This window comes from Microtus pennsylvanicus, chromosome 1 (genome assembly GCF_037038515.1).
Source record: "Microtus pennsylvanicus isolate mMicPen1 chromosome 1, mMicPen1.hap1, whole genome shotgun sequence".
In the NCBI taxonomy this organism is placed as follows: Eukaryota; Metazoa; Chordata; class Mammalia; order Rodentia; family Cricetidae; genus Microtus; species Microtus pennsylvanicus.
The window spans coordinates 62,580,084-62,601,786 of NC_134579.1; the positions used below are offsets into that span (position 1 = coordinate 62,580,084).

General features: G+C 45.8%; 2 protein-coding genes across 5 annotated transcripts in view; both read right to left on the minus strand.

The window, feature by feature from the left end:
• Pcyt1a (phosphate cytidylyltransferase 1A, choline) overlaps nucleotides 1–9,944 on the minus strand; it is a 48,253-nt gene extending 38,309 nt beyond the window's left edge. Inside the window, exon 1 of one of the 2 annotated variants that reach the window (XM_075966348.1) lies at nucleotides 9,820–9,944. The gene's annotated coding sequence lies outside the window, so the exon portion shown is untranslated. Of the gene's footprint in view, nucleotides 1–9,552 lie in introns of both variants that reach the window. The other variant, XM_075966358.1, reaches the window with a different exon arrangement.
• Nucleotides 9,945–11,219: 1,275 nt separating this feature from the next.
• On the minus strand, nucleotides 11,220–20,608 carry Dynlt2b (dynein light chain Tctex-type 2B). 3 transcript variants are annotated; one of them, XM_075966393.1, is made up of 5 exons: nucleotides 20,383–20,605; nucleotides 17,995–18,128; nucleotides 15,741–15,810; nucleotides 14,104–14,167; nucleotides 11,220–11,352 (listed from the first exon to the last, which is right to left on the minus strand). In XM_075966393.1, the coding sequence occupies exons 1-5, from the start codon at nucleotides 20,502–20,504 to the stop codon at nucleotides 11,305–11,307; spliced, it is 438 nt and encodes a 145-aa protein (XP_075822508.1). In that variant the 5' UTR covers nucleotides 20,505–20,605; the 3' UTR covers nucleotides 11,220–11,304. The 3 variants fall into 3 exon arrangements, with proteins under 3 accessions (XP_075822508.1, XP_075822517.1, XP_075822527.1); XM_075966402.1 differs by lacking the exon at nucleotides 11,220–11,352 and adding an exon at nucleotides 13,800–13,938 and having other exon boundaries at nucleotides 20,383–20,607; XM_075966412.1 differs by lacking the exons at nucleotides 11,220–11,352; nucleotides 15,741–15,810 and having other exon boundaries at nucleotides 14,106–14,167; nucleotides 20,383–20,608.
• Between the last annotated feature and the right edge of the window lie 1,095 nt (nucleotides 20,609–21,703).

The following is a 21,703-nucleotide window of genomic DNA, read 5'->3' on the forward strand; positions in this document are numbered from 1 at the left end:
AGCACAAGGTTAAACAATTCCACTGAGCTCACCCACCTAACACAGGAAAGAAGCAGCATTTTCTTTTCTTTTTTAAAAGATTTATTCATTCATGTATTTTATGTATGAGTGCTCTGTCTTCATGCCCACCAGGAGAAGGAATCTGATCCCTCTACAGATGGATGGGTGCTGGAAACTGAACTCAGGACCTCTGGAAGAGCCATCAAGTGCTCTTAACCGCTGAGCCATCTCTCCAGCCCCCGCCCCCGCATTTTCATCTGTGTTCCAAAATAACTTCTTATATTTAAAGGCACAGGTGGACAGTACGTAGGATATAGCTTGCTGGATCCCCAAAATGATCTGAACTCAGGAATTCTCTCTCTACAGTCTGTGTTCTCTCTCACAAAAACAGACCACGTTGCAGACTACAGTGCCAGGCAGGATTTAACTGCACTTTTCATAAGCACTGGGCTCCCTTCCCACTAAGCAGATCATTGGCAGAGTACTCAGGATCCCAATTAAATTGAGATTTAATTCTAGGTCTTCCCAGCTTCTTAACTCCAGGAGGCTGGGAGTTTCTTCTGTGATGAAGAAAGGCTGCAATAAAATGCAGAAATTCCAGAGTCATGGTAAAGATCAAGTAAGAAATCAGACTATAAATCCTGATTATCCTGGGTATTTGTTGTTTGCCTTTCCAAACGCTCGTGCTCCTTGACCTAATTAAGGACCTCCTTTACATTCGGAGGTTCATTTGCTCAGTGTGCCTTCTCCCTCGCCCTAGGATCAATCCCGCTCAGCTACAACTTGTTGGAGGGGGACAGTGGTACACGACTTAAACCAGTCCACACAGAAGAAATCTTGGGGCTGTACAGATGAAAACACTTGGTTATCTTCTGTATTTGGACCTGGGGGGTGACTTTAGGACCAGCTCAGTGCCCGTCTTGTCACTAGGAGGAAAGACTGGTGAGTCAGCATAGGTAGGTAGATCTGATGGTGAGAAGCCAGACCCAAACTATTTAGTCACACCAACCAGTACATTATCCGTTTGCCCAAGTAAGCTAAGAACAATTGTTCTTTTGTTTACCACTTGGGATAAAAAAAATCATACTAAGAATAAAAACCTGAATCATAACTCATAATGCAATGCTAGTAATGGCCTCTAGTCCCCAAGAGGCAGTCAATACTTAGATACTTCAACTTGGAAGAGCCAGGAAGGAAAGACACTGCAGATAGAACATAAAACATTTCCTCTTTCCCTCTTAACACCTTATCCTTCAGTAAAGTTCTTCTGAACAGCTGTAACAAACGAGGCAAAGGGACCGACAGTGGAATGGAGCGTGCGTAAGGCCCCACTTTTAACACCTCTGCCACCGTAAATTAAAAGAATAAATAAATAAATAAACACCTCTGCTTGCTCGGCCTGTCACCGCCTTAATCACAAACTCTCCTTCCCAGCACCGCCCAGCCTGCTGGCACATCAGCGGCTCCCAAGAGCTCTCAGGACACACAGTGCCATCTCTGCTATCTCGACTGCTCACAGGCCCCCAGTGCTTCTGCTGACTCACCTCCCAGCACACACTGACCGCCTTGTTCTTCAGTGTTCCAATACACGCCTGCTTGGACACACCGACTCAGCTGGAGACGTGTACGTGGGGGTGGGGCAGCAGGGAGGAGATAAGGATGGAACCAGCCAAGCGTTTTTTCTTTGATTAAAAAAATCGTATTTGTAGAAGGTTTTTTTTTTTTTTTCGAGACAGGGTTTCTCCGACACTTTTTGGTTCCTGTCCTGGAACTAGCTCTTCTAGACCAGGCTGGCCTCAAACTCACAAAGATCCACCTGCCTCTGCCTCCCGAGTGCTGGGATTAAAGGCGTGCGCCACCACTGCCCGGCGAAGTTTTTTTTTTTTTTTAACATTGTGTGTATACATGAATGTGTGCAAGCGCCACAGGATATGTGTGGAGGTCAAAGGACAATTTGCAGGAGTTGGATCTCTCCTTCCACCTGTGGGTTCCACAGAGAGAAATCAGGTCGTCAGGCTTGGGGACAATGTCTTTCTCCACTGAACTTACCCTATCCAGTACTTTTTCAATATGAATGACCTGAAGGAAAGAAAACTTTAGTTCAGGCATGCACATGCCTGTGTCTTAAAGACGACAGGACCCTGGGAGCAGTTTCAGGGACTCTCACCCAAACCTCTCTATTACACGTACTGCTATTACATCTAGCAAGCACCTCAGGGCAAAAAAGGAAGTGGTTCCAAAAGCATGACAACCTAAATGGTACCATATTCACTATTTCCAAATTTCAACAAATTCAAGCTTAAATGACTACCATATAGGGAGCTAAATCTGCCAAAAAAAAAAAAAAAGGAGAGGTAAACTTTCCTTTGCAGTGTTCAGACTTCTGCTTCTGAGGGCACAAACTTACTCTGTGTCTAACCTGCCGGACCGTAAGAGAGCTCTGTAAATCCCCAGGAGTGAATCCAACCCTCTGGGCATCCCTTAACAGGGTCATCTTCCCTGCACTGGGGTCTTTCAGCAGTGGCATTGCTTCCGCAAAGTCTCTTGAAGTTCAAAAGATAGAGCTAACTTAAATGAGGAAGAAGGGCTGTATGCAAGAAACAAATCTCCCAGACTGGGAAGAAACACACTTCTTAGCAGGCACAAGATGTCCCACTGCCTGCTTTGGTAAGGTTTAACGCAGCACAGCCAGGCTTATCTACTGATTATTGCTCATGGTTGCTCTGTGCTACAACAGCAGAGGAGAATATTGCAAAAGAGACCGCGTGACCTGCAAATCCAAAACGTTTACTGGCACATTATACAAGCCTGACAGCTCAGGTTTACAGATAAAGACAGAACTGGTGTTTGTTTTGTTTTATCTCTTTTGAGACAGGGTCTATCCTTGTAGCCTGGCTATCCTGGAACTTGATATAAAAGCAGGCTGGACTGGAACTCACAGTGATCCTCCTGCCTCAGCCTCCGAGTGTGAGGATTAAAGGTATGCACCATGATGCCCATCTTCAGACTCAGTTTTAACAAATCTTCTGTTGACAAACTTTGCCTAGAACTATACAATCTAAGGTAGAGGACAGTACTAGGAATAGGATTATTTCAATAAATTGTACTGTAGGCCTAGTAAGATGGCTAAGTGCACAGACACTGATATGCAAATGTGACAATCTGAGTTTATCCTGGAATCCACACAAAGGTGGATTGCCTTCATCCTCTGACACAGAGCACAAAGTTGTCCTCTGACCCCCACATCTTTACTGTGACACAGGTATACGCTCACACACTAATAAATGTAACTTTGAAAGAAGAAGAAGAAGAACAACAACAACAACAACAATAACAACAACAACAACAACAACAACTGGTGGTGGTGAAACACCTTTAATCCCAGCACCTGGGAGGCATAGGTAGGCGGATCTCTGTAAATTCAAGGCCAGGCTGGTCTACAAAGTGGGTTCCAGGACAGCTAGGGCTACACAGAAAAACTCTGTCTCAAAAAGCTAAACAAACAAACAAACAAAGAGAACATCTGATCTGGAACTTCTAAATGTAAAGGCAAGTTTTATAACATAATTTACAAACCCACATTGGTTTCAAGCTGGAGTTCAATACTCCACACTCCAATATTTGAGGTCTGAAAGTTGCCCTGTCTACGATACTGACTTTGAATTTGCTCCCCTCCTTCTAATTTATTCAAAGGCACCCATGCTCAACACTGAGTGGGTACGGGGCTGTGGAAAGCCTGAGTTAGCCCCGCTAGAGGAAAACAGAGTGTCTGCTTGGGCCTAGAAACAGAGTAAGGTATTACAAAAAAGGACTCCCCTGAAACTCCCAACGGACTCTAACATCAGTTCTTTCCTCTTTCTTTCTGTTCTTTTGCCTGTGTTATATGTCTGTGTACCGTGTGTGTCCGGTGCCTGAAGACATGAGGACTCGTGATAGCCCCTGGAGCTGGACGGTTGTAAGCCGCCGTGGAACCTAGGTCTGCTGAAGGAGCAGCCAGCACTCTTGACCACTAAGATAGCTCTCTAGCCCCACTAGTACTAAGCCTTACATCTGAACGTTTTGGGAGGTGACAGTGTGAGACAAAGTTGAGACTTAAAGCACACTAGGCAGGCACATGAATACTGCATAACCCAGGTCCAGATAATTTTATTTTGTACTATTCTTCAAGAGTTAAGCCATGTATGGTGGGCGGCTCATATTTGTAACTTCAATGTTTGGGAGGCTGAGACAGGATAATTTCCATGAGTTCCAGACCAATCTGGGCTGCCAAGTGAAGCACTGTCTCCCCAACCTCCCCACAAAACAGCCAAACAAACAAAAAGAGCCCATGAAGATTCAACAAGTAGCCACTGTTGAACTTACGCTCTTCCTAAAGTGAGATGTAAGACCCCTCTAAGGCAGCTGTATGAGAGAATTCTGAATCTGGATACAACACTGGACACATGAGGTTCTCACTAACTTCCAACAGTCACCATTCCCTTGAGTGTTAGGAACAGGAGCCACAACAGTAATGGCACAAAGAGCAGGAAAATAGACTTTGCCACCAGCAGACATTATGGGCACTGCACTCACATACACTCATGTGCACATACCTCCCCCCACACACACAGAGACACATAGAAACATAGTTTTGTTTTCTTTTTCGAGGCAGGGTTTCTCTGTGCAACACCCCTGGCTGTCCTGGGACTCACTTTGTAGACCAGGCTGGCCTTGAACACACAGAGATCCTCCTGCCTTTGTCTCCCAAGTACTGGGATTAAAGGCATACACCACCACTGCCTGGCTAATTTTTAAAAATAAAAATAGCAGTTTGAGAGATGGCTCAGCAGTTAAGAGCACTGGCTTCTCTTTCAGAGGGCTTGGGTTCAATTCTAGTGCCCACATGGCAGCTCAGAACTGTCTGCAATTCTCATTCCAGGAGATCCACTGCTCTTTTCTGGCCTTCTAGGACATTAGACACATATCTGGTACCCAAACACATATGCAGGAAAAGTACCCATACACATAACAGTAAAATTAAAAAAAATAAATATAAATAAATCCTTTTAAAAATAAAAACTGCTGCCGGGCGGTGGTGGCGCACGCCTTTAATCCCAGCACTTGGGGGGGGGGGCAGAGGCAGGCGGATCTCTGTGAGTTCGAGGCCAGCCTGGTCTACAAAGGGAGTTCCAGGACAGGCTCCAAAGCTACAGAGAAACCCTGTTTCGAAAAACCAAAATAAATAAATAAATAAATAAAAACTGCTGTAGTAATACTTTAAAATATTTTGTTAAATGTATTGCAATATAACAATTCTTTTCTAATTCTATGTATTTTAATTCTGCATAAGAAAATTATTCTGGGGACTGGAGATGTGGCTCAGCAGTTAAGAGCACTGACTGCTCTACTGCTCTTCCAGAAGACCTAGGTTCAATTCCCAGCACCCACATGGCAGCTTATAAGTGTCTGTAAATCCAGTTCCTGGTGATCTGATACCATCACACCATTGCACATAAAATAAAGTTAAATAAATCATTAAAAATTCTTTTAAAATGTTTAAAAAGGAAAATTATTCTGCTGGTGTGGTACAGGCTTTTATTGCCAGCATTTAGGAGGAAGGGACAGGTGGATCTCCATGAGTTCGAGGTCAGCCTGGTCTACATAGTGAGTTCCAGGACAGCCAAGGCTACATGCTGAGACTCAGTTTCAAAAAAACAAAAAGAAAAATTACTCTACACTTGGTGTTGTGATTTACATTTGTGGTATCAGCATTTGGGAGGTAGAGATGGGAGGATCCGGAGTCCAAGGTCATCCTCAGTCACAAAGACTGAAGATCTGCCTAGGCTATAGGAAACCCTCCCTCAAAAAAGGAAAAATTACTGCAAAAATGGACTTCGTAAAGTTTCATCATACCATGAAAAGATCCCTGTTCTGAGACCAAAAGGGAAGTAAACACACTCACAAGTAGATCTCAAAACCAAACCAAACTCACCCTTCTTAAAAGTCATACATTCATGTTCTCAAGTACAGAGCAAAACCCATGTTGCTATTTTTAGCGGCCCTATTTGTAAACAGCTGAGAGTGTGATGTAACAGTCCTGTAGACCTAAGGGCTCCCTTAGTTCACTGGCACTCATCCTACTTCAACAGAAAGTCCCAACTAACGTGACTTCCAACTGTGGCTACGACAGAGTTAACCAGAGAGAGAGAGAGAGAGAGAGAGAGAGAGAGAGAGAGAGAGAGATGCCCTGCTATATACCTACCTATAAACTGCTTTCCAAAACATACTATACAGATAATATTCAATTATTTAGGAAATCTGAATCTAAAATATGTGTAATCTTCCCATAATTAGAGTGAGCCAGTATTAACATCAGGTAAAGTAACCTGGGACTTCAGAATCCAAGACACCACCTAATGACACCATCTCCTTAAGAGGAGGTCCCCACGTCAAACAGCAGTGGTGGTGCATGCCTTTAATCCCAGCACTTGGAGGAGGCAGGAGAACTGCTATACATATTATCTGTTTGTTTGTTAGGGTCTCACTTTGTAGCCACCCTGACCTGAAACTTGATAATGTAGACCAGGCTGGTCTTGAACTCACGGAGGCCCAGCTGCCTCTGCCTACCAAGTGTTGCGATTAAAGACATGGGCCACAACACCTCTGACTGCCAAAAGTTTAATGCCTGTCAGTGCTACAATGAGATCCTACCTCAAAATAGACTAGGGGAGACCATACTCATTTTAATCAATTTAAACTGCATTACTAATGGCCCTCATGAAGAAGAATGAGTGAGAAATAAAACCAGAAGCTAAAGCTTTAATTGAATGAGCCAGAATGTAGCATCATTCCCAAGTGTCAGGCTTAGCCTAACAGTGTAAAAACCATCAAGTTAGGGAGATGAATACACCAAGGCCTTTCCATGCCAGATTATCATGACTGTTGCCACTCCCAGGATTGTTCTGTCCTCCTTTTCTCCCCATGATGGTTGCCATTTATTATTATCTTATTATTTACCATTGTACAGGACAATGGTATGGTAGAGCATGAGACTTGTAATCTCAGAGTCGTGGGATTGAGCCCCACATTGGGCACCAATTTGTTGGGCACTAATTTGTTGCAACAGGAAGAGGCCACTTGTTCATCCTGGCCACCCAGAACCAAAATAACCACACAGAAACTATATTAATTAAAACACTGCTTGGCCCATTAGCCCTAGCTTCTTACTGGCTAACTCCTACATCTTAATTTAATCCATTTATATTAATCTGTATACCACTACAAGGTTGTGGCCTACCAGCAAAGTTTCAACATGTCTACCTCCGGCCGCGGATCCATGGTGTCTCCCTGACTCTGTCTTCTTCTTCCCCAGCATTCAGTTCTGTCTTCCCCGCCTACCTAAGTTCTGCCCTATCAACAGGCCAAAGCAGAAAAGCCAAGAAAAGCAACACATAGACAGACCTCCCATACCAGGACAAAATATTATTCTTTTTATTTTTCATTAGTATGATTCCCTATGTGTGTGCTTGCTCATGCATGCATTTTATAGTTTAGACATGGAGGTGCATGCATGTCATGGTGCATGTTCAGAGGTACAGCTGGTTCTCTGCTTTCATCTTTTTTTTTTGAGACAGGGTTTCTCTGGATCTTTGGAACCTATCCTGGAACTAACACTTGCAGACCAGGTTGGCACTGAACTCACAGAGATCTGCCTGCCTCTGCCTCCCAAATGCTGGGATTAAAGGCATGCGCCACCACTGCCTGGCCTCTGCTTCCATCTTTATGTGGGTTCCAGAGGTTAAATTCAGAAAGGCAGGCCTGCATCAGGTAAACACATTTAATGGCTAAATAATCTCCCTAGCTCCCAGTTCAGATCCCTACTGCTTTGTAGCCCACAGGTGCTGGAATTACAGGTGTGCCAACATGCCCAGTCCCAATAGTTTTGATTGTTTGTTTTTGGTTTTGTTTTTTTTGAGACAAAGTCTTTCTGTGTAATTCTAGTCCTTGATATATAGAGTTCAGGCTGACTCGGAAGTCACAGAGGTCTCCCTGCCTGTACCCCTCAAGCACTGGAATTAAGGTCATTTGAGATCATATCTAGCCCAGTAATATTTTTATTAGCAATTCTATTAATTGCAGATTCTCTAAACTGAATAGACTGTAAAAATCATATATCTCCCCACCTCTACTTAATTTGTCATAGACTGTTTTCTGTGTTCAGTTCCCTTCTCGAGCTCTGTTCCTTTCCTATCCTCAGTTTCTCCTTCCTCAATATCTATTCCTAGCAGTTTCTCCTACCACAAACTCCTATTTCCTCATGGCCTCTGTCTCTAATTTTTTTTTTTTTGGTTTTTTTAAAACAGGATTTCTCTATGTAACTGTCCTAGCTGTCCTGGAACTAGCTCTGTAGACCAAGTTGGCATCGAATTCACAGAGATCCACTTGCCTTCACCTCCCAAGTGCTGGTATTAAAGAGACTCAGTATCCCTATTTCAATACAGCTTTAGGCTCTCCCCAAAAAGGCCCTGAGTTTTATTCCTCAATCATAACTAGTCACCTCAATTATGTCCAAAAAGGTTCCTTAATCACAGAATCATTACAAAAAGAGAAGCTCAGAAATAATCCAATCCACTGCTTCTCAAACTAAACCAACAGCAAAAGCTGGACACGGTGCATTTAACCACAGCACTAGGGAGGCAGAAACCAGATAGATCTGTGCGCGCTCAAGGCCACCTTGGTCTAGCTAGTGACTTCCAGGACAGCCCAAGCAACATAGTCTCCAAAAAAAAAAAAAAAAACCAAAGCTGGTGGTAGTGACCCACACAGCACTTGGGAAGCAGAGGCAGAAGTAACGCTGTGAGTTCAAGGCCAGCCTGGTCTAGAGTTCCAGGACAACCAAGGCTACACAAAGAAACACTGTCTAAAAAAAAAAAAAAAAAGGCAGGTATCCCAGGCTCACCTTGAACCCACCAGGCTGTAGGACAACTCAATATACTCCTGCCTCAGCCTTCTGGGTGTCAGGATTTTAGCTGTGTATCACCGCATCCAGTTTCCAAATTTAGCTGTACTTTACTGTATACATCGTAAAGATGTATGTAACTAACTTTAAAGATGTACGTAATTTCTACTCTAGTCCAGTTTTCCGTTTTTATTTCGTTGTCATCCACTATCTTCACAACCCAACAGTACATACATACACTGGAACTCATAGTTGGGAGACATTAATCTGAACCCGAACTTCCCATTCACAAGTGAAGAAACTGCATTTCAGCGATGAAATGTGTTTCTCACCCACAGAACTTTGCCCCTAAAATTCAAAATCTTGTCTGATGAGTGTCACGCTCGTGTGGTTTCTACTTAAAGACCTCTCCCCGGTCACTCACTCACTCGCACTCCGTACACAAACACAACTTCAGAGCACCAACCCCAACTCCTGATCTTACGTTCTCCTCCAAGTCACCGCTTGCTGATGAGCGAGCCCTCGCCGCCGAGCTTCATGTTCCCACGGATCAGTCCCCTCAGCCACCATCCATCGACCACTCAGTCCCCCGGGAGTCACTGCGGCATACTTACTCGGTCATGGTCCCGTCGCAGCCTCTGCCTCGCGCTCTCCGAGGTCAGAGTCCCTCGCGTTTACGGCTCCGGGGTCGCAAACCCCTCACAAGCAGTCACCGCCCGGTCACAGTCCCCCTGGCTGTCATTGTACCTCGGTCACAGTAGCCCCGCAGTCACTGCTCCGCATTTCCCTGGCTGTCACTGACCTGCTCTCCAGTCACAGCCCCCTCACGGGCCCAGCCGGCATTTGTCCACGCAAGCAAACACTACCCCGGGGTTCCTTACCGCAGCTCTCCCGGGCTCGGGTCCCGTCCGAGTCCTTCCTGGCGCCGCGTCACCGACTAGCGAAGTCAAATAGGTTGCGGGGAGACGCCCGGGAAACATCTGACCGGACAGCGGGCCGGAAGTCCCGCCTACCGCCCGCCCTCTTGTCAATCCCACCACCACGTCTCTGAAAACCACTACCTGACAGAGTAGTTCCGCTTCCAGCCGGGCCTGGCGGGTGGAGGGACAGCGCAGAAGCACCGGACACGGGCGCGGGGTTAGCAGCCCCGGAGTACCGGATGTGTGGCGCCTCCTGTAGGCGGGGGCTCCCTCTGCTGTGGTCTCCCGGCGCCTCTTGCACCCGCCGACCCCCGCACTTGTTCAGGCGTGCGGCCCCGACACCCAGCCTCAGCAAAGAATTCAAGCCACGTCCGGCGAACGCTTGGGTCTGAGCTCACCGCCCCCGGTTATTCTGATCTAGGGTGACCCACAGAAAATGATTCCTACGAATGGACTGAGAAAGTAGTTGAGCAGGAGTAGAGGCAAAGGCACTGGTAGGAAAATGCACGGATCGGGGTGAACTTTTGGGGGATTTTGTTTTGTAGAGGTTTCTTTTTCTCTTTTAAGATTTGTGCAGGTCCATAGAGGCCATAAACGGGACAACAGATATCTTGGAGTTACAGGTCTTTCTGAGCACTTTCTGGGTGCTGGGATCTGAACGCTAGTCCTCTGCTAGAACAGTAACTGCTCTTCCCTCTTAACCGCGGAGCCATCGCTCCATCCCCTTTATGGGGCAGGATGGTGGTGGTGGGCTTTTGCTTGGGAATTAAAAATAACTTTATCAGACAGGGACTTACACTATTTCCCAGACTGGATTGGAACTTAACTACGTGTCCCATGCTGGCCTTGAACTTGCAGTGGGCCTCTGGCCTCAGCCTCAAGAATGAAGACGTTAGCCATCACACCCAGTGCGATTTTGTAGGTATAATACAAGTGCGTACAGACAAGAGATGGGAGGAACCCGCAAACTTTAAAACATTTGTTTGCACTTTTTCCTTGAAGATAACCAAGAAGGAAGAAAGATAAGTAAACTGCACCTGCTGAGGTGCTTCCAAGAAAGAAATGATTAAAGTCTGACTCACAAACACCCCTTGAAGTTCAAGTAGTATTTAGACATGGCAGATAAAATGGCCCAAATAAGGACAGCTAGCTGGAGGAGACACCAAGGGCCTCTCTGGGGAAGATGGCCATCACAAAAACAGGATAGATTGTGGCCAACACGGAAGTCTCCAAATTTGAAGGGGTTCTACTTTATATACAACTTGGAAACTTCTCAGACCCTGACACTAAACAGATGTAGTGAGAGCTCAGATAGCATGATGAAGTCAAACCATTAGATATATAAAACCTAAAACAACGGATTTTAGGTGCCAAGGTCCAACTTATTTTTATTTGGTCAGGACATTATACAAAAGTCTTCGTGCCACGGTCACCCTTCCCAAAGATTCAATAGTAGAAACAACCAAACGCTGCTACAACACAGAATAAGCTGTCCTAAAAAATAAATACAGAAAACAGAAATCCAGGGTGTTAGTGCGAATGAGACCATAGGTCACACAGGCTATGACATCAGTGCTAACCAGTGTTATATTCTAGTATGGATACACTAGACCACTGTTAACGTTGTCTTCTGTTTTCAGAGACTTCCATAGACAATCAAACTGGAACTGATCTTTCTGCATCAGCCTCCCTAGTGTAGGGTTACAGGTGTGACCCTCCATACTCTCCTTTTCGTCAATTTCCAATTATGGCGCTTTCTTCCTTCAAGAAACACAAGGTTTCCAAGGAGCCGCTATAAAGTCGTTTTCCTGAGGACATCTACAAGACTGCTCGCTAAAAGGTGCCGAGTAGGGTAGGAGGGGAGGTGGGGGAGGGGATAATCGAAGCAGTCTATTTGCGCGTGGGGAAATGCAGTGAAGCCCATTATGTGTAATTAACACGCATTAATCTGAGGGTGCAGGAGGAGGATAGAGTGGGAGGCCAGCCTCTTAATTACATATATAATTAATTACATAATTAATTATATGGTGTGGCGGTGCATGCCTGTAATGCCAGCTCTCAGTATACAGAGGCAGGATTGGTCTGCATAGAAAGTTCCAGGCCAGCCAGGGTTACTGTGGTGGGTATTCACTCTGCCAATAACCTTGGGCTATTTGGCCCTTTAAGAGGCAGTGTTTCTTATCTGCCAATGAGACTTCTTACAAGGAAGGAGGGAGGGTGGTCGCTTTCTCTTAGGTGGTGAAGGCCAGGTCAGGTGGCATGAAGCAGTGTGTGATTGGTCCCCAGCTTTTCAAGAACTCTGCAACTGGATTTACCGTGTCCTGTATTCGTGCGTGTATTTCCCTCCCCCTTTCATATCTTAATAAATCCTTGATACCACTTAAACAGACACACGTGGATTTCTCTTAACGGGTTCTATAGTGAGACTCTTGTCTTTTTTTTTTTTTTTTTTTTTTTTTTTTGGTTTTTCGAGATAGGGTTTCTCTGTAGCTTTCGAGCCTGTTCTGGAACTCACTCTGTAGACCAGGCTGGCCTTGAACTCACAGAGATCCACCTGCCTCTGCCTCCCTAGTTCTGGGATTAAAGGTGTGCACTACCACTGCCCTGCGCTGAGACTCTTGTCTTAAGAAAACAAAAACCGGGGCTGGAGAGAGGGATCAGTGGTGAAGAACACACTGCTCTTGCAGGGGACCCGCATGGTCCCTGCACCCACATGGGGTGACTCATAAGGTATCATTCTGATACTCTCTCTGACCTCTGGGGCACCTGCACTCACATCAACACACACACACATATTATATAATATATATATTAAAAAATTTTAACAACAATGAGGTAAAATAATCAGATTTTTAAATTAAATATGTGAATGAAATTTTATGTAATGCATACTCACAAAATAATTATTCTATATTGCCTTACTTAAGACAGAAATAGTTATCAAATGCTTTGAATGTCTTGGAGTAAGTGTATTACCCAGAGCAAGGAATATAGGATATTATCATTGTAACTAAGATAGGAGCATATGATGGTTAATATCCATTGTAAACCTGACTAGGTGTAGAGTCACCTCAGAGACACTGGGGGAAGTCTGTGGGAGCATCCTAGACAGGTTTACCTGAGAAGGAAAGACCTGCCCTCAACATGGGCAAGTTCCTTCTGCCACAGCTACCAACTGCTCCTGATGCCAGGCCTTCCTCACAAAAATGGGCTCTACTGCCTGAACTAGAAGTCACATGTTGCTTCCTGACAGTATTTGATCTCAGCAATAAATAAAACAAGTAGCCAATATGGTGGATAAAGGGTTTTGTTTTGTTTGTTTTTTGAGACAAGGTTTCTCTGTGTAGTCCTGGCTGTCCTGGAACTTTCTCTGTAGAGCTGGTTGGCCTCAAACTCAGAGATCCAACTGTCTCTGCCTCCAGACTAGGACTAAAGTGCTAGGACTAAAGGTGTGTGCCACCACCATGTGGGCATGTGCAATTACGTTATTAGAAGCCACTTTATCTGGTGTGCGCGTCTTTGATCCCAGCACTCAGGAGGGAGAGGCAGGCAGATCTCCACGAGTTCAAGGCCAACTTGGTCCACAGAGCTAGTGCCAGGACAGGCTCCAAAGCTACAGAGAAACCCTGTCTCAAAAAAACAAAAATCAAAACAAAACAAACAACAACAAAAGAAGCCACTTTATTGTTTTCCTGCTTTAAGTAGAACTGTCAAGGGGGCTGGAGAGATGGCTCAGAGCTTAAGAGCATTGCCTGCTCTTCCAAAGGTCCTGAGTTCAGTTCCCAGCAACCACCTGGTGGCTCACAACCATCTGTAATGGGGTCTGGTGCCCTCTTCTGGCCTGCAGGCATATGCACAGACAGAATGTTGTATACATAATAAAATAAATAAATATTTAAAAAAAAGAAATGTCTATAAATTAATTTTTTCACAAATAAAACAGTAAAATTTAAAATAAAACCACCGATGCTAGGCATTGATGGCACACACTGTTGATCCCAGCACTAGGGAGGCAGAGACAGGTGGATCCCTAAGTTCAAGGCCAGCTTGGTTCCAGGACGCCAGCTACACAGAGAATCCCTGTCTCAAAATAAAAAAAGTTTCAGTAAAAATTCCTTATCCAGAAATCTAAGCGATCTAAGAGATGTCTCAAAAATATTATCGTGTCTTCCCATGTTAGCAGTAATCTGCTACACAATGGCCATGTGTCCCCAGACAGGAGAAAGGAGTTTCCCAAAGACTTACGTTCATGAAGACATCATGAGTGTAGTTGTCAGTGTCTGCATCCCAGAAACATCGAGCAGCCATGCTGGAATGCCAATGAAGACTGGTCAGCAGTGGACACTGTACATCTGACCTATGATCTGCCACGAGCAAGTTCATTCCCTAAAATCTCACAGGTCCATGCTTCAACCTTTCCATGGCACATGGAGGCAAAATACGCTGGACCACCAGGAAGGACAGGAATCACAGGCGAGGCTGCTTACAGCTAGAGGTGAGGGCCAGGGTCTCTAGCCACCTAGCACCCCAACTGGCTTCCTGACAATTACACGGATCAAATTAATTTGGCTACGACACTTGTGGGTGACTTTCAGTGGGCTCAATTCCTGCAGAATAATAGGAAAAGAGGTCTTGGAAAAGACCCAATATAATACTTCATCCAACCTGGTCATTTGTAGAGACCTATCCAAGAAAGGGGCAACTCTGAGCTATAATTCAATCTTCTAACTAGACCAGCATTAGGAGGCCCAAACCTGTAAAACCAACATTTGGGAAGCTGTGGAAGGTTGCTGCTAAAAAGACCAGGGCAGCAGAGAGACACCCTGTTTCAAAAACAAACAAAAACCAAGTACAGTCCTGCAAGCCTGTAATTTCAACACCGGCAATTGAAGGCAGAAGATCTAGAGTTCAAGGTTATTCTCAGCCACAAATAAACTTGAGGTCAGCCTGGGCTACAGTGAGACCCTGTCTCAGAAAACAAAACTAGAATTTGAAAATACCTTTAGCTTTAGAGGCAGTAGGAATATAAATATAGCATCAGACTATTTATAACCATAAAGTTAAATCATAGAGTAGTTCTTTAGTCCCTGAACTCTGCATATACTGAAATTTTAGATAATGGCTTCTTTCCTTTTTTAAAGACAGAGTCTCTCTATGGTTCTGGCTATCCTAAAGCTCACTATGTAGACCAGGCAGACCTCAAATGGAAAGGATGGAGAAAGAATTTGTGCACCATGACATAAAATAGAGGTCAAAGGGCAACTATTGAGAGTTGGTTCTCTCCTTTCACTAAGTTGAGTCCAGAGATCAAACTTGGGTTGTCAGACCTGATGGCAGGTGCCGTTAGCTGATGAGCCATCTCTTCAGCCTCCCAGTTCTCCTTGGAGCTTGGCCTGACTACATCTCACAGTGTCAACCCAAACCAGGAGAAGTTTCGAATACAAGACACTGTACTGAAGACAGCTCTAGATTTGTGGGAGCCAAGACTATACTGAGATGGAGATCATTTCCTATGTGTAAAGCCCTAAGTCCAACATGTCCACCCCACGGACACAAACTAAATAATGTGGATGGTCAGGTCGTCAGAGTTAGGCCTGGTGACAGGGACCGCTAAATAATGCTGGCATGCAGGCACATCCAGGGCAGAGCATACAACAAGACTCGTGACCAGAGGTGACTCTAGGGACGTCCACCTGGGAACCACCCAGACATTAGCCTTACTAGTTCATGGCTGCATCTGTTAAACCATCCTCCTGACTCTTTCAGAGACAAAGGCTTACTGAGTGAGTTATCTCTGCACACAATGGACAGCTCCCAAGGAGCACAGATGGGACAGGAACACACACACACCCCACCCCACCCCACCCCACCCCGCTACTCACAAGACGCCTTCGCCCCTCTGCTCGCCAATCACCACTTGTACCACCATTTTATACCGGTCATATCCCAATTCTAGGAAGGAGAAGAGCAGAAAGTTAGCTCTATCCAAGTCCGCAGTAACATGACCTGCTAATCAGATTCTTCCAGAATAAAGAAGCATACAGCCCATGGGTACTTAAGGAGTAGATAGTAAGATTACAGGTCTGAGGACTGGAGATGAGCCCTGACTACAAAGTTGCCCTGAGGTAAAGCCTTAGAACCTAACTTTCCCTTTAATTTCGCTAGTCTGTTAAAAGGGAATGTTCTCGCCTGTTAGACTGTTGTAAGGAGAGCAAAGGTATGAAGACACACACGGCTCTCAGCCCAGTGCTGGCATACAGAGTGAACCTGGACCCTTCCTGAGACTGCCCCTCAATTTACAGAAATAAGAAAACATTCTTCTTGCCTTGGGACCAGAGAGCTCATAACAGAACTCAAAAGTAGACAAAAACATTTCTTTTAGAAGTGGCATGTACAAGGTGTATCCGAGCTGGGAGTTCGTCACTGTGTTGGGGGTGGGGCACAGGATCAGCAAGACTGCACACAGAATGTGCTGGAGAGTGAGAGTTTACCAGGAAGAGAGCTCTTCAGTGTTAGTCCCTTCATGGAGCGGGAATAACAAAGGTATGAGAAAGGGACTGGAGAGGTGGCTCGAGGAACAGAGTGCTTGCTGCTCGCACAGAGGACCAGAGTTCAGTCCGCAGTGCCCACATCAGCAGCTCACAACCACCTCTATCTCCAACCCCAGAGAACCCCTAGCCCCGCTCCATGGGCACCCACACAGCACATCACATTAATTAAAGAATAAAACTAGGTAGATGGTGAGAACATGGGATCTTCAGGAAACTGTAAGCTATTCATTAAGGTGGACAGGAAGAAAAGAAACATAACCTGGCATGGTTGCAAGGGAAACTCATCACTCTGGAGGCTGCAGGAGGAGTTCAAGGTCAGGACCCAGGACAGCACAGTAAACTGCACAATGAACCTGAGGACTACAGACACTGTCCAGAGGCAGCCTGAACAAAATTCATGGGAAAGAGCCCAGTTTGTTGGTGTGCTTTTGTTGTTAGTCATTTGTTTTGTTAGAGCCATGATCTCACACTCATTAGTCTTCCTGCTTCTGCCTCCCGAGTACTGTGACTACGTGTGAGCACCACCCTGCCCTCCAAATCACTATTTTAAGAACACTCCCCCCTCACCTGAGATGTCCCCCTTCTCCCTGAACCCCTAATGGCACAGAAATGTATGTGGAACACTCAACATCTAGCCGTGACATCATCATTCTGAAGGAGAAATGAAAGGCTTTTTAAAGATTTGTTTTTATGTAGATTGTCTTGCCTGCAATTATATATATGCACCATGTGCATGCCCGGTACCCATGAAGGCCAGAAGAGAGTACTTGGATCCATTGAAACTGGAGTCTTACAGAGTGGCCTCAATGGCACAAAAATTGTGACATCCATGTGACCACGACTTTGTGGCAGAACATTTGCCTGGCATGCAGGAGGCCTTGAGCTCCATCCCCAACACTACAAAAGCAGGATGGCACAAAAGTAAATAACTTCTCTGATGGTATAACACTAAAAATAGGGCATGGTGCCGGGCGGTGGTGGTGCACGCCTTTAATCCGAGCACTCGAGAAGCAGAGGCAGGCGGATCTCTATGAGTTCTAGGCCAGTCTGGTCTACCTAGCAAGTTCCAGACCAGCAGAGCTACATAGTGAGACCCTGTCTCAAAATACAAAAGTTTCTGTTAGCAAGAGACAAAAGCACAAAATGTATTATGCATATGTTGAATTTGGCAAGAGTGGAGGGCTGAATAAGAAAAGCAGTTAAGAATTCAGTAAGAAGTGGGCCCACTTCTTTCGCGCAAATCTGTACTCTTTCCTCCAGTCTGTGAGATTCTACCTGAGAAAAAGTTACCAAAGAATCACAGAATTCTAGACACTGAAGAAAATTTGTCTTCAATAGAAAGCATAGATCACGTCCTGGGATCAAAGATGGGGCAGCGTGCAGGTGGGCAGTGATGACCATGCCTTTATCCTGCCACTCAGGAGGCAGATCTCTGTGAGGTTAAGGCCAGCCTGCTCTATAGAGTGACTTCAAGGACAGCCACAGCCACGCAGAGAAACTGTCTGGGGGAGGGGGAGTGGCAGGAACAAATGGTCAGAACTGGGTGTTTGAAGGGAACTTCATTTCCAGCCACAGCCCAGGTTACCTTTCAGTTTATCTTTAATGGTTTCTGATAGATGTTTTGTGAGATGAGGCATTTCATCTGGAGAATATTCAGCGCTTGCCAGTTCCTCTTTGAGCACGGCATGGATGCAGTCTTTAACCACAGAGGGTCTAAACCTAAATCAAACAATTTGAGAACATCTAAATGTCAGCTCAGCATCCCAACATCCTTCTCACTTCAGCCTTTTTGTCAGCAGCAGCCTTAAAAACTGTATCTAGTTGTGAAGTCACTGGGAGGTGGTGGTGCACACCTTTAGGTCCCAGCACTCAAGAGGCTGAAGCAGGAGGATCTCTGTGAGTTGGAGGCCAGCCTGGTCTACAGAGTGAGTTCCGGGACAGCCAGGGCTAGGAAAGCCCTGACTGAAGACAAAAAAATACATGAAATACTGTATCTAGGGCCTGAGAATGTAGCTCAGTGTAAAGAACTTGCCTTGCATGAATGAGGCTCTGTTTTCCATCTCTAGCACTGGCCCCACCTGATACTGTTATTTACTTCTTACGTCCTTTCTTCTTACATTTACTTTGAGTCAGGATGTCTGTGTGGGAGTCGGCTCCTTCCTTTCACTACCAAGGTCTCCAGGACTGAGCTCAGGTCATCGGGTCTCAAGTCAAGCACCTTCACCAGCTGGGTCATCTCACTGGTCTCTTTCTATTTATTTATGTGCACATTTGCCTATGTGTATGTATGTGCACCACGTATAACGCCTGATGCCCCTGGAGTTACAAACAACAGTGAGCTGCCCATGTGGGTGCTGGGAACCAAACCTGGGTACTCTGCAGGGCAGCAGATGCTCTTAATTGTTCTCCAGCCCCTGCTTATTTCACAGAATGCTAAGCTTCTCTTCAAACAAGTCTCATAGGAACATACCTGTTAATAACCCCGTTCTGTACCATTTCCAAAGGAAACACAGCTCAGGACATTCCATACATTAGAACATTTGCTGCGGTAACTGCACACACCTTTTTCAATATCCATGGGGAAACTGCTGCATGAAGTTGCTATCACATATAGGACTACTCTACATTTTAAAGACGTACTTATATTTTATATTTTTGGTGTTTTGCTTGCATGTATGTCTGTAGAGGCCAGAAGATAGCATCTGATCCTATGGAACTACAGTTACGGATGGTTGAAAGCCGCCATGTGGGTGCTGTACTCCACTCCTCTGGAGGAGGAGCTGTAGGACCCTCACCCCTTATTCTCAAAGGGGCGAGAAGAAATTTCCTAGCAGAATGTTTTCCCAGGAAGATAGTAGCCTTCCCCTCTCCCACCCGGAAGATTCCGAGCACAATGTCACTTAGCCCAGCCCAGCCAGCCACCTGGTACAGGCTGATAAAGATGGCCTAACTCAGGAACAGTGGCCTTGCTCTAAGAACAAGGAAAAAGCTGACTTAGCAGAATGGGAGGGAGCAAAACTCCTTGCATCCGTGCCAAAGCAGCTTCAAAAAGCCTCTTTGTAGTTATGCCTTTAAAAGCTTACCCCACAGAGGAGATACAACTCCTCTCTCTACCTCACTATAACGGGATTAGTAAATAGGGGTTCCAAATATGTTTGTAGTATGCTGATTAAACCTTGCTTATTACAGTCTGGGCCTCTCTGGTGGTCGTATCTGGGCACAAGAGAGCCAATGCTCTAAACCACTGAGGCGTATCTTCAGGCCTTCACCTTGGATTTTGAGGCAGGGTCTCTCACGAGGTCTTGCACATGAGGCTATCCTGGCCAGAGAGTTTCAGATCCTGTTTCTCCAATACCAAGACCAAATCTCCATCACTAGGATCACAATATGCAACGACTTTAGTGGGTGCAGGAATTGAACTCAGGACTTGATGCTTTCAGAGCAAGCACATTGACAGACAGAACTCTCTACAGCCCCCCCCCCAATCTACACCCCCTTACCCCTCGAATTAAAAATAAAAATATATCCTCTCTCGGTTCCAGTGAGATGGCTTAGCTGGTATTGCAGTCAAGCCTGATGACCTAAATTCAATCTCAGGAACCACATAATGGAAGAACTGAACAGAACCAATTTCAACAAGTTGTCCTCTGACCACAAGTGCATAGCACAGGTGAGCACGCGGTAACTCTCAGAGTACTGCCAGCAAATTGCTTGTTTCCAGCCTCTGTTTTTTCTGTCCCTGGTATGCACCCCCTAAAGCCTCCGAGAGGTCAACCACTCCCATGAGCCAGTCTAGGGGTCCCGGGAAGACCGGCCAATCCCGTGGCAGAGCTCTGCTTTGGAAAAGTCGCCACGTCGGAACGCCAAAGCCCGCCCAGCTCCGCCCCTCTCCGCGTCTCCTTGGCGACACTGAAGCGCCCGGGCCCCACTCCCGACCGACTTCGCCCGCCGCCGTGCCCAGACCGCTACGCGCCTTTGCTGGAAAATGGGCCTCAGAATATAGGTGTTCTCCGGCTCCCCTGAATTCTTGTCGGCCTCGAACAAGCCCTCGGAGGCGCCGACTGATATGGACCGGCTTTTGGTGGACGCGGCCATGGTCCCGCGTCTGGACCAGCGGATCTCTAGAGAGAGGCCCGGCCGGTTGCTGCGGCCCAGAGGTCCCAGAGCGCGTCCCCAGGGCAACGGGTCGCTCACGTGACATCCATAGCCATGCCCCCTTTTGGCGCCTGCGCACTGGCTGCTGCTAATGGTGCCTTGGAGTCTGGGGTTAGGGAACCTTACCGCTTGCTGGCACCCAGCAAGCAGCGGGACCACCCCAGACTAACTTCCTTCTGTTTCTTCTCTTCCTGTTTTTGAGACAGGTGGCCTCGAATTCGCTAGGTAGCCGAAGGTACCGCTGAACTCCGGCCTCGACCTTCCCAGGTTTGGGATAACGGGCATGCACCACCGTGCTAAATTTTATGAGTGCCAGAGCTAGAACTCTACTGAGTCATATCTATGCACACTGTTCCTCCTGGTTTTGGACAACTTGTGAATTAAAAGAAAGAGTCAACAGTAGAATTTATGTATAATTTTTTGTTTTAATTTTTGAGGCAAGATTTTTTTAATTTTAGTTGAAATTTATTTTATACACTATATTCTTATCATGCTTTCTCCTTATGCCAGTTCCACCAGATCCCCCTCACCTCCCTGTCAGATCCAAAGGAAACTCTAATTCGCTCAACTCCAAAGGGCAGCCCAAATATCCAGAAATTAACTCCTGCTGGACTGTAGGAATTCTGGCTGTGAGATAAAAGCCAGCATTGCTCAAGAACCTGTGGAACTGGTTATGCCTTCCCTCCTGCAGAAAGAACATTGGTCTACTCTTACAGCATATCAAAGTGTGTACTGGCCTCCAGGCTCCCTCACAGATAACTCTGGCCACGTCCAGTCTCCTGGCCACGTTCAGTCAACTTTATTCTCTGCTCTGGACTTTTTCAAATGACTCTGGCTATTCTCTCATATCTATAATAAAAACCTTAGTCATGTCATGCTGGCAATTTCTTTACTATGTCCTCTTGAATACACTTCCTACCCCAACCCCAGCTCAAGACTCTGCTCTCTCTCTCTCTCTCTCTCTCTCTCTCTCTCTCTCTCTCTCTCTCTCTCTCTCTCTTGAAAAAAAAAAAAACGAAAAAGCCAGGTCTGATGGCTTTAATTTCAGCAGTTTGGAGGCATTGGCAACAGATTTTGGAGTTTGTGGCCAGCCTGTTTTACAGAGGGAGTGTAGGGTGAAAGGGTCAGTGAAAACAACC